Source organism: Alexandromys fortis, unplaced genomic scaffold, assembly GCF_014885135.2.
Source record: "Alexandromys fortis isolate MF-2015 unplaced genomic scaffold, M_Fortis_MF-2015_v1.1 scaffold_189, whole genome shotgun sequence".
In the NCBI taxonomy this organism is placed as follows: domain Eukaryota; kingdom Metazoa; phylum Chordata; class Mammalia; order Rodentia; family Cricetidae; genus Alexandromys; species Alexandromys fortis.
Window position 1 is genome coordinate 1648131 of NW_026068081.1, and position 13001 is coordinate 1661131.

The 13001-nt window shown below is 35.6% G+C and overlaps 1 protein-coding gene across 6 annotated transcripts in view; it reads left to right on the forward strand.

The window, feature by feature from the left end:
* Positions 1 to 13001, forward strand: part of Wdr44 (WD repeat domain 44) — a 99509-nt gene that overhangs the window by 67930 nt on the left and 18578 nt on the right. For 4 of the 6 annotated variants that reach the window (XR_007588687.1, XM_050121910.1, XM_050121912.1 and 1 more), the window contains 3 exons: positions 1017 to 1081; positions 5153 to 5233; positions 10394 to 10507. Coding sequence is in view for 5 of the 6 variants with exons in the window: in XM_050121910.1 (XP_049977867.1) it covers positions 1017 to 1081; positions 5153 to 5233; positions 10394 to 10507 (260 nt within the window). In the remaining variant the exon portion in view is untranslated. The remainder of the gene's footprint in view (positions 1 to 1016; positions 1082 to 5152; positions 5234 to 10393; positions 10508 to 13001) is intronic. The other 2 variants (XM_050121914.1, XM_050121915.1) reach the window with 1 other exon arrangement.

The following is a 13001-nucleotide window of genomic DNA, read 5'->3' on the forward strand; positions in this document are numbered from 1 at the left end:
ATATATATAGTTGTTGTTGTTTTTCGAGACATGGTTTCTCTGTGAACAGTCCTAGCTGTCCTGGAACTAGCTCTTGTAGATCAGGTTGGCTTCAAACTCACAGAGATCTGCCTGCCTCTACCTCCCAAGTGCTGGAATTAAAGGTGTACGCTACCACCGCCTAGCCCAACTTTCTTATAATTTTTAATGTAACTAACTTTATCCACAAATCATCTCTTTCCTAATCATCTAAGGTTGAAAATAAGATGTTAAGAAATGGGAGAAAAGAAAATAGAGTTAACCATTGGTGAGAATATAGAGTGCAATACCAATTTAAAGAACACAGTATACCAGTCATCTATGATTAATCTCTATACAATCTGTCTCTCACTCTAAGAAATTACAGTATCTCACTGTGATGCCCAGTCTGGCCTTGAACTCTCTTTGTAGCTCAGGCAGGCTTTGAACATAAGATCTTGTCTCAACCTCATGAGTATCTTGAGTTAATGGGGCTGTGCCACCAGACCTGGGAACCCTATATTCTTTAGAAAACCTTTGTGGATTTCCTTAATGTATGTCATAATACATAATTGAAGATGATGTGGCCCAAGTTAAAATGGGTTACTTGTAGAGTGAGTGAGCTTTTCTTGTTCTACATGGACATTTCTTGTTCTACCTAAGGCAAAAAGACAATTGCAGTTACCTTTGAAGCCTGACCTCAGCTCAGACCTTTTATTGGTCTTTTGCTGTTTCCCCTTGCTACTTTTTGTAATTAGTAAAAATGTATTCACTATGAATAACGAAGATTAGATGATATTTTGTTTACTAATTTAGGGAACTGTTTAAGCTGTTTTATTAAAATTGATAAAAATAATAAAGACAAACATGTAGGTGCTTGTGTGGTTATAGGTCACATTTAGAAAATGTGTTTTTCCAGGGTATTCTATGTTATGACTATTATTATTTCAGAATGTTTTTGTTGGTAGATTAGCTTATATTCATATATGTTTTTTTAACAAATACTATGCTGCTTTTAGGCCGTGTGTCACCATCACCATCTCAGGAAAGTCTAAGTTCATCAAAGTCTGACACAGACGCAGGGGTATGTTCAAGTTTTATAGTTACTTTTGTTAAATTCTATGATTTATTTGATGCCCTAAAATATTTTTCTATTATAAATTTTGTCAAGGTGTTAATTAAAATTAACACATAATATTCAAGTGTTTCTTCTATTTATATTCCCAAGTGAAAAATCATCAAGTTTCAGGATTGTCAAATGGTGAATATTATTCAAGGTACCAACCTAATAACGCATACTTAAATAAAATATCACTTTACTTTAATCCAGGTTTAATATTTTTAAAAATTTTAATTTTATAGTTTAATTATAGTTAAATTTTCTGATGTCTTTTTATTGCCTCCAGGAAAAAGATACGTCTTAATATTGTATCATATTGCCTTTCTAACTCAGTTCTAATACTCTGGTGTCTGCAAGTTCTACTTCCCATGCTGATCTGTCTTAAATATTCTTTCACAATGATATCTTTTCCCATGTATTTACTTTGTCCAGAATACCCTATCTGAATTCAGCTTAAATGGCTTATGTTCTCTTATTAGTTTCCCTAAATCCAGCAGGCAGAATTATTACTCATTGTGATTTGATAATATGTCATGTGTAGTTTTATATATTTGCTTAGCATACTTCCTTCTGTTTAGGCTTTGAACTAATCCTTGACATCTTATTCCATGCTGACTGTAGTAGGTGTGCAGTCAGCATTGAAATCCCGCTTCTGTGCTTTTATTCTAAGTTTTTCCCTTATCTGAATGCTTCTAGTCTCCCTTCTTTCCATTTAAACTATGCCCATTCTACATGGGCCACTTTTTCTCTAAAACCTTCACTCACTAATGCATAGTGACAATTTTAACTGCTTTGGGGAAAAGGGTTTGTTTATTTATTAGTTTAATTTACTATAAAGCCTCTAAGTATTTGTTGCTTTTGAAAGACAAACTATACTGTGTCTTGTTTATGCTTAGCAGCTTATAGATTCATAACTACTTCTGTCTAACCACCCCACCCTGATCTCTAAGTGTAATTACAATGTTAATGGAGTATAAAACATTATAAATGAGAACTATTAAACTTCTTTAATAGAAAAGTTAGTCTTTGTCTTATACTATTTAACTTTTTTCTTCTGAAACAATTGAGTAGTCTGTCATTTTCAGGAAAAGGTCATTTGAGATTGCTTTGACTTCTCTCATTCTTTCTCAAAACAGCTGAGAGAGGCTTCTGTCTCATGTCTTTTGGGGTTTGTTGTCTGGAATTATTTTTGAACCTAATTAGATACAGTGGAGCACAATAAGCACAGTAGAGATCATTTTCCTATGCAGTTGGTCTGGCTCATAGTTGGGTGTCTTAGCCCTTTTGAAGTGTTTTCACATGCTGTATCATCATGTGAAGCAGAACATGAAAGAATCTTCTGTACAGTTGGGGGCAGATACTGATGAGCCAAGGCCACTCGTCTACTCCCAGCAGTGTTCCCAAACCTAGAATTATAACTCCTAGGATGTGTCTCCTGATTACCGAAAGTAGCTCAGGAAGTGTAAGCGAGGTGCATGCTTAGCTTGCCCTGCTGTCTAAATGTTTAAAAACTTGTAGTGTTGGCTTTAGCATGGACTTTTAGCTTTCTGGGTTTTTCTAAGAATCCGCAGTTGGAGAAGAGTATAATGTAGTGGTTCTGTGTAAAGTTTCTTCTTAATGTTATAAATTGTAAGGATGCTTTTTTTAAAAACCTAGAAACTAGGTGTTTCTTGGGTAAATTTTTGTTCAGTATACTTAATTGGTGGAATGTCAATGAGTATTAATAACACTTAACAGCTACTTAAAATTTTGGAGGGGAATAGATCATTGAAATGTTGGGGGGTCATAGATCAGAATCTAAAACTTGAATAAAGAGAGCTAGAAGGAATTGAGAAATTTTTGTGAAATTTGTGTCTACAACATTTTATAAATCTATAGTTTATTACTATCACTATCTAATTTGTAGATAAAGAAAAAGAAAGCTTTGAAATACTAAGTAACAGTTTCACAGTTGATAAATATAGCGTCAGAGTTGGTCTCCACCTCTACCTCTATAACCTATGCTCTTATGAATTATGCTACACTAGTTGCCATTTTGATATCTAGTACTTGTCTTCATTCAGTCTAAAAATATGTATTATTGAGTTCCTACAACATATTAATAATTATTTAAATAACTAGAGAAGTAGTAAACAAAGAAAGAAGACAAAGCTATGTTATGAATATTAAATGAAAGAATAGAATTTTTTTTTTACAACATATTATTGAGAACCATCAATAGGTAAAGGTGCTTGCCACTAAGCCTTGTGACCTGCATTGGATTCCCAGGATCCAAATAATAGAAAGAGAGAATGAACTTTTATGAGTTGTACTCTGACTTTCATGTACTCATACACATACACAAATAACAAATGTAATAAAAAAGTTTTAAAGATAGTTTATTGTGTTGTGACATGTAAAAGGCTATATATGCTGAACATACATAATTTGGTGAGTTTGGTGATAAATGTACAACTATGGAAGCATAAAGACGGTGAATGCCAAAAATCTACCCATCGACTCCAGTTGTTTCTTCATTCCCCTTATTTATTAACTTTTGTGATAATTTTTGGACTATTATTTTTAATTTTAAGTCTATAATATAGTATATTAAGTATAATCATTGTTCTGTGCTCTCTAGTACTTACTAATTTTGTATAACTGAAACTTTATATGCTTTGAGTAATAATATCTGCTTCATCTTTCCCCTGATCCCTGGCAGCCCCCATATTCTGCTTTTGTGAATGGAACTATGTTATGTTACATTAATCGTTTATGTGACAACAATATAGTATTTACCCTTCTGTGTATAGCTTATTTTACTTATCTTCTAAGCTCATTCTTGTTAGCATGAATGGCAGCATTTTCCTTTTAGGATAAATAGTATTCCATGATGTGTATAAGGCACATTTACTTTATCTATTCCTCCGTCATTGGCTGCAGTGAACATGATAGTGCAAATCTTTTAGATCCCGACTTCAATTCCTCTGGATTTACACCAGGAAATGAGATTAATGAATCAGTAAGAATTCTATTTTTAATTTTCTGAGGAATCTCCATACCACCTTCCTCCTGGTGGCTAAACCAATCAACATTCCCACCAGCAGTGCCTAGAGTTACATTTTCCCCCAAATTCTTGTCAGCCTTTACTATTTACTATTTCTATTAAGATAGTATTTTCATATAATATATTCTGATAAGTTTCCCATCCCTCAACGCCTCCCAGATCCTTCCTACTCTCCCCCATCCATCTCTATATGCCATCTCTATCTTTAGAAATCAAACAGGTGATTTTTTAAAAAAAAAGAATTTTTAAAAGCATAAGAAACACATATAGACACAAACAAAAACCATAAAAACACCGAACCAGAAAGCACAGTATATAAACAAAAGACTAGTAATGTAAAAAAAAAAAAAAAAAGTAAGACAAAAAATTCCAAAAGTACCATTGAGCCTGCCCCTAAGTGTGGTTTTTATATTGGGTGAGACTCAGATTGGCTACTCCTGCTACATTTGTGCCTTTATTGCACAATCAGATCATGAAGGCAGGTCACCAGTGTAGATTGCAGGGTTTGTAACTGTAATTTTTTATGATAGTCATTATGACAGCTGTAGGGCATACATCATAGCATTTTTTTTTTACTTGCAATGGTACCAATCAAATCACTCTAATGGTTAATGATGTCCAAAGCCTTTGTGAATACCTGTTCTCCGTTCAAATATTTTCTTTGGAGCATGCCTATCAAGTCCTATTTTTTTCTCCCTCCCTCTCTCTCTTGTATGCGTGTGTGTACTTGCGCATGTATGCTGGGAGTGGTACTTAGGATATTCTGCACACTAGGAAACTGCTCTAACTCTGAGCCACATTGGACCTTTGGACCATTTCTAATTGAGTTATCTGATTTGATTTTAGTTTAGCTTTTTTACTGTCCAGTTGTAGAGTTCCTTATATATTTGCATATAAAACTTTATCAGATATTTGGATGACACATAGTTTCCTCTATTTCTATAGCTGCTATTTCATGTGGTTGGTTATTTTCTTTTTTGGTTTTCAAGGCAGAGTTTTGTAGGCCTGGCTGTCCTGGTACTTGCTTTGTAAACAAAGCTGGCCTTGAGCTCATAGAGATCTGCCTGCCTGTAGGTATTGGGATTTACTTTTTCTCTAAGATGCTTTTGATTTTGATGCTTCTTTTTTTGGGAGAGGTGGTCTAAAACTTTCAGTGGATACTTAAAACTGTGGGTATAACAAAACCATACACATGTAATGTTTTCCTTTTATTTGTAGACCTATGATGGGGTTTAATTTATAAATGTAGATATAAAAGATTTAATAAGACATTATGAAACAGAACAGTTACAGTACTATTCTGTAATAAAATGACATGAATTTTCTGTCTGTCTCTTGAAAGAGTCGAAGTAAATAACCGAAATTACAGAATGCACAGCTGAGAATAGAGGAGAGCAACTGCCCTCTCCCAGGTCTCATTTACCTTTCGCAGAATTTTTGGCAGCATAGCCAATAAATCATTGTCAGATCCATTGCCTTGAAAAGTTTTCCTTGTTTTTCCAGGAGTTTTACTGTGTAGGCTTTAAAGTCAATTCTTTAATCCATTTTAATTGATTTTTATGAATGGCATAAAATAAGAGTCCAAATTCATTCTTTTGTTTTTGAGAAAGGATTTCTCTGTGTAACTGCAACATGCTTTGTAGACCAGAGATCCACCTGCCTCTGCCTCCCTAGTGCTGGGATTAAAGGCGTGCACCACCACCACCTGGCTTGTCATTTGTGCAAAATCTGAAAGTGCTAAGGAAGTGATTCTGTTTGTACCTAGAAGTGAATATAATAATAACTGCAAGGCAGTTCTACTGTGTTCAAGAAATAGCATCCAGGCCTGGGTAACTGGAGCCAGTGGGCAGGGGGGAAAATTAAGTAACTGAGGTATGTGTATAGACTGTTACAAGAATATGTGAATGCTGAAAGTCAAACCTGGATCTTCTGGAAGGGTAGCCAGTGCTCTTAACCTCTGAGACATCACTCCAGCCCAAAAAGTCATTTTCCAATAATCTATAAACCAGTCAAACATACCTAATCTGAAATCTAAAACATTTTGAGCACCAATATGATGCCACAAATAGAAAGTTTCACATCATGAAAAATTTCCTCATGCATAAAATGATTAAAAATAGAGCTGGTGGTGGTGGCACATACCTTTAACCTTTAATCCCAGCACTCGGGAGGCAGAGGCAGACAGATATGAGTTTGAGTCCGTCCTGGTCTACAGAGTGAGTTCCAGGACAGCTACACAGAAGAACCAAAAAAAAAGTTTATTAAAAATATTGAGAGACCTGAGGACTGGAGGTAGAGTGCAATGGTCTAGATTAGCTCTCCAGCACAAAAAAGTCGGTGAGATAAAATGCTTGTTTAAAAAATAAAATCTGGTGGTGGTTAGGGGCCAGAGGCCTGGGCAGATGGTTAGGAATACTTGTCACTCTTGCAGAGGACCTAGTTCAGTTTCCTGCACTGGCACAGTGGCTTACAACCATGCAGACTCCAGTGCTATGGGACCTAACAACCTCTACTGACCGCCAAGGCATCAGGCATACACTTGGTATACACATATACATACACACATACACATACATCATACATGTATGTATGCAAAACACTCATACACATAAAATAAAACAAATCTGTTTTAAAAAATTAAAGAGACCTGGAATCACTGTTAGGGAAAATGTGCTTAGAAGTTAATGAAAAATAAATAGTTATTAAGCAAGAATTTGACTTTTATGTAATAGGGCAAGACTATTAATGTTAGTTATATCTTTTATCGGGGCTCACTAGTCTGGTAGTAAAATTTGGGGAAGAAGTTGTTATCTAGAAGTAGTTGGTAAAAAGCCCAGAGCTCAATGTTCTGGTTTGCCTGCATGGTTCCTGTGAAGATGTTTATATTTATAAACTTTTAAGTTTCTCTGTGGGGCTGGAGTTATAGTCTAGTATTAAGAACCTTTGTCCAGCATGCACGAGACCCTGAATTCCATCCCTAGCACTCACAAATCACATTCCAGTATAGACAAATGTCATTGCTTATTTCCTACCCCATGGCTTCTGTTCATTTTCCCTACATGTTATTACTTTGATGATTTTTATTATTGAAATGTAATTGCATTATTTACCCCCATTCCTTTTCCTTCTTCCAGCTCCCCACACACACACACACATGCGTACACACATACATTGCTTCCTCTCAAATTCCTGGCCTCTTTTCATTTTCTCTCCTCTCTCCCTCCTTTGTTCCCTCCCTCCCTCTCTCATATACACACATAGGTAAATAAATTAATATAACCTACTGAGTATGGTTAGTGTTGCTTATGTCTACATGAATTCAGTGCTGAACACTTGTTATTGTGTAAGTGGTTAAGGGGGCTTATCCCTTGGGAGAAGACTATTTCTCCTCTGTCATTATCTATTAGTTGCCTATAGTTCTTTGTCCTGTGGTAGGGTCCCAGGACATTTCCCACTTCCTCATTGCTTGTCTTTTGGTGTTGTCTTTGTTCACATCTTGTTTAGGGAGCCATAAAGTAGAGGTATCATGGATGAAGCTTCTCTGTCATTTTTAGGAGACACAATCTCACATCAGATATCCAGGTCCTCTGGCTCTTAAAATCTTTCTGCTCCTTCTTCTTCAATGTTCCCTAAGTCTTTTTTTTTCTTAAAGATAAATATTTTTTTTATTTTGGTGGGGGGACAGTCTCACTATGTAGCCCTGGTTGGTCTGAAACTTGCTGTGTAAATAGGGCTAGCCTTGAAATTATGGAGAGTTAACCTGCCTCAGCCTCTCCAGTGCTAGGATTAAAGGTACGTGACACAATACCTGATCTTTTTTTTAAATAGGCAAAATGTATTATTTTGGCTTTTTTGGAATCAGGATACCGGGTTTGTACTCATCAAGTTCTCATATGTAAAATACAATTAATAGCTATCTCTCTGATTTGTTTATCATTCACTTAGACACCATTTAAAACATTTTTCTTGGTTTTTTTTTTTTTGAGACAGGGTTTCTTTGTGTAGCCCTAGCTGTCCTAGAACTAGCTCTGTAGGCCAGGCTGGCCTCAATATCACAAAGATCGGCCTGTCTTTGCCTCCTGAGTGCTGGGATTAAAGATGTGTACCACCACTGTACAGCAACATTTAAAATTTTTGTTTATAATGAGGGTAAACTTTGACTTTTTTTTTTTGTAGCCTAGGCTGGCCTCAAACTTGCTATACACTGCATACTAAGAGATGACCTTGCACTGCTGATTCTCCTGCCATCACCTTCTGAGTTTTTAGGGTTATAGGCATCTACTACCATGCCTGGATTATGTGGTGCTGGGGACTAAGTCCAGGTTCCCTAAGTCTTAAATGTAGGAGTTGTGTTGTAGATATAACTACATGACTATACACCATATGATCAGTTTTTCTCTGCATTTGGACATGTTATGATTTTCTATAATGGTCTCTGCCTATTGCAAATAGAGCTTCTTTGGCAAAGGCTGTGAGTTACACTTATCTGTATGTATAAGGGTAAGTATTTAGAATGTAATTAAAAATTATGCTGGTTTAGTAAAGTGGCAGCAGTAGTTTCTCTTCTAAGATCCATGACCTCACTAGTCCCAGGTAGTTAGCTAAGTTTCTAATAGCAGGCATGAATTCCCTCCTGTTGAGTAGGCTTTAAATCCAATTATAGTTGTTGGTTATTGCCAGGATATGATTGCCACTGTTACAGTCTTAGAATACTTATTGTTGTGGTTTCTGGACTTCTCAGATTGCTTGTCTCCCTTGGCAGCTGGTATAGCCTTGTCCTAAACTATGAAAGTTAGTCCTCAGGAAGGAAGCTTTCAAATGAAACCCAGCTCAGATCTTTCAAGGCTTGTACTTTAAGCCAAGCCATCATTCTTTACGTTATTGTTCTTCCTGTCTCCATTTGCTTCATCCAAATAGTTTTGGACATTGTTCAGTTTTTTTTTGAAAGTTCCAGTAAGATCATTTACCTTTTCCTTTTCAGAATTCTATATTGGTTCTCCATGGCTTTATACCAACAAAACTTTTGAGCTACAAGTTTGAGATCCTTCACAAAATGGTCTTCTCTTTATAGTTCTGTGAACTTTTGTCTCCATCCTCATCCTAGTCACTCTTTCCTAAACATGAAATTCTTAGCTGGCACTCCATGTTTTCTTTCACATTACATGCTCTAAATCATTTGAAAGAAGAGTTAGATAACAGCTGGATGTTGGTGGCACTTGCCTTTAATCCTAGCACACAAGAAGCAGAGACAAATGGATCTTTGTGAGGTCGAGGCCAGCCAGGTATACAGAGCAAGTTCTAGGACAACCAGGGCTATACATAGAACCCTGTCTCAAAAGACCAATAAAAGAAGGAGTTGGATAACTTTTATTCTACCTTGATTCTCTTGTTCACAGGTTGCTTTGTGACCTTCTAATGTTTACTTGGACCTACAAATCTTTTTATTAATGTTTTTATAGTGTTAATATCTATTTCAAAGAGTTGCTAGGATTCATTCAGATGATGGATACACAAAGCATGCGCTAACTAAATTTTAGCATGCATGTATAGCATTATTTTCTACACACCTCTGTCTAATAGCAGAAACCTAACTAAAAATGGCTTAAATAATGAGGAAGTGAGTCTAGAGGTAAGGTTTCTTTTGGTGAGTTATCTCAGTAGTATTATCAGGGACACAGAGTCCCACCAGTTTCCTGCTTTCTACTCTCTTTTATCTTGGACCTTTTCTGCCTTATGGCCGTAAAAAGGCAACTACTGTATTAAATGTCACACAGAAACAACAATGTTCAAAGGCAGAAAAGAGGAAAGTCTCTTAAGGGAGCTCTGTTGAACACACCCTGTGGCTAAACTAGTCATCCTTTGGAAATGGAGAAAGCTAATTCTAAATTAGTTTAGCCTAGTCATGACTCAAACCCTTGAGCTGGCCCTACTTCTCCTGAAGAAATAGATGCTAGAAAAAGGACAAAAAAAAGGACTCTTTTAGAGAGAGGAAAGACTATGATAGCAGGGTATAATTGCCCCAGGAATGATTCTAATTTGTTACTGCATGGAAAGAAAGAATGGTGGTAAGTAGTAAATCAGCATAAAAAGGGGAGTCTGCTTTGGGTGGCTTGAAATTTCAAATGGGCATCCTACAAATTGATGAGAGAACAGGTGGGTAGGAAAAGTATGAAGTTTTTGTTTTGATAGCACTACAGCTCAGCTTTAAAGTTTGTTTTATATCTAACTAGGTATGTAGCGGAAATGATGAAGACACAGATGACAAAAATGCACCATTTCGGCAAAGGCCCTTTTGCAAATATAAAGGACATACTGCTGATCTCCTTGATCTTTCGTGGTCTAAAGTAAGAAATTATTATTTGAATTATGCATTAATTCTGTATGACTTTGACATTAGGATTTAAAAATGTTTTATTTGTATGCTTATACTAGAAGGCTGTCAACTTTGTGAAAGTTATGTATAAGATAATCTGAGTTCTAAAAAGAGGAATTTAAAAGTGTTCATATTGCTTAACAATTTAGATCTATGTATTATTTGCCATTTGCTTTTTATATGAAGTAATTTTTAGAAAGAAATGATCCTTTGCTCTAAACAGAGACTGATCATTTATTTCCCAGCTACCCAGACCCAAATAATAACACAGACACTATATTAATTACAACACTGTTTAGCCAATGACTCAGGCATATTTCTAGCTAGCTCTTACATCTTAAAATAACCCATTACTATTCTTTTATATTTTACCACAAGGCTCGTGGTTTGTTACCTCTTGCTTCTTGGGCAGCTACATGGCGTCTGCCTCCTTCAGCAGCTACATGGCTTCTCCTTGACTCTGCCAACTCTCTCTATATTATCTTAGTTCAGATTTCCCATCTGGCTTTATACTGCTGAACTGTTGGCCAAAACAGGTTCTTTATTAACTAATGGTAATAAAACATTCACAGCATACAGAAGGGAATCCCACATCATCTCTCCTTTTATGTCTAAAGAGAAAGAAAGGTTTGAATTTTAACATATTAAAATTACGTATATAAAACAGTTATCAAGCAAGAATTATAGTTACAATATTTAGTCCATTTGGCAAATTAAGGAAAATACACGATCATCTATCCTATTTTTGTTAGTCTAAAGTTTTATATCCAATTTATCTTTGATCATAACTAAGGAAAACTGTTAACTATCTGTCTTCAACTCTGCAAAGATACCAAGATATAATATTACCTAAGTAAATAGGAAGTGCATTGTAAACAGTTGCTTCCAAAACTTCCAAAACTCTAGAATTGACAGAGACATCTCGCTGCCTGGACAGTCACCCAAAATTCTTTTGTAACATTGGGGCATCCATATTCAGCTTACAGGTCCATAGTATCTGGCAGACTTTTCTGTGAAGCAGAGAATTTGGAAGACTATTTTGTCTATATTAGCAGTTTGTCAGTCACTCTCTTCTGTGTTCTGTAGAATGTCTGGCAGACTCTTTCATGAATCAGGAACCCTGAAGGACTGTCTGACCTTCTTTAGACAAGTTAAGCAGTCATTTTTCTGTGGGTCCTGCATGTCCAGCTTGTATAGCATACCATCAAGCAGTCCAGGAAAGAACAGTTTCTTGCCCAAATGACTAGCCTTGTCACATTGAAGGCAAATTCCATAACGAGTTTATTCAATGTCCATCAACCTCTCTGAAGTAATTGGTGTTGCCAGAAGCAGACATGTCTCACTATTGAGAAAAGTCTAAGTTCTTAAAACCTTTTAAATGTTTTTGAAAGGTTGAGGATTAACTGGAATATATCTCTGTATATCTAGAAAACCTAACATTACTACAAGTTTGACTATTATAATTGACTATCTATTAATCTATAATTTTTAATTTTATATTACATTTTAAATGAGCTGTATAAACATAGTACCTTAAACAAGAGTAAAATATACATATAACAAAATTGACCTTAATTTTGTATCAATAAATGAAGATCCATAACAATGTAAAGTTTTCTTCTTTATATCATATCCCCCCTCTTTTTTTAAGAAAGAGATTGACTGTGACCATTTAACCATCTATAATCAACCCCCTTTAAATAAAAACAAACATTTATAAACAATCGTTTTGGGAATTTGTGCATTGTTTTCTCTCAACTGTTTTTCCTGTTGTTTGTTGGATGAAGTATTTTTAGGGTTCACAGAGACTTTCAGAGGGGTCTTTTCCCATCAAACAGCATTAGTCTGGAAGGAACCCACAGGTTCTCACCCTCTGTGGAAACAAAAGCAGAACCTCTTTTTCAAAGTAACATATACTTAGACTCAAATTTTGAAATTAAGATACTTTTAAAATATTTATGTTGGTTTAGCTTAGCAGCTATACAATGAAATGTTTTTCTGTACTTAGCCCATCCACAGTCAAAAAATTAAAAGAAAACACAATAATATACATAATCCAAACTCTGTATTTTCCATCTTTACGAGGCTTATTTTTTAACTCTATTACTTTTTAATACTTATTTTATTGTCTTTACTCTTTTCATCTATGACTGTATTCTTGTCTATACTCTTTTTCCTCTCTCTTCCAAGCCTACATACATTTTTAAACACACTATGATACAATCAGAGGTTTATTTTTATCTGAATCTATCTTTATTGTGTATCTGTAATCATTTTCTGACCAGGAGCCCCCCCTCCTTTCTTTTAATGCTAAGTGGGTATGGCTAGGACCAATTCTGCAGTTATGCCTGTTTGTTCTGCCCAGTCCAACATGGCAGAGGCATGTTCACCACCTATGTAAACCATGCTTACCACCACAGCTCCAGGGGTGCAATGGGTTTATGTTGCCTTTAAGCAAACAGCAT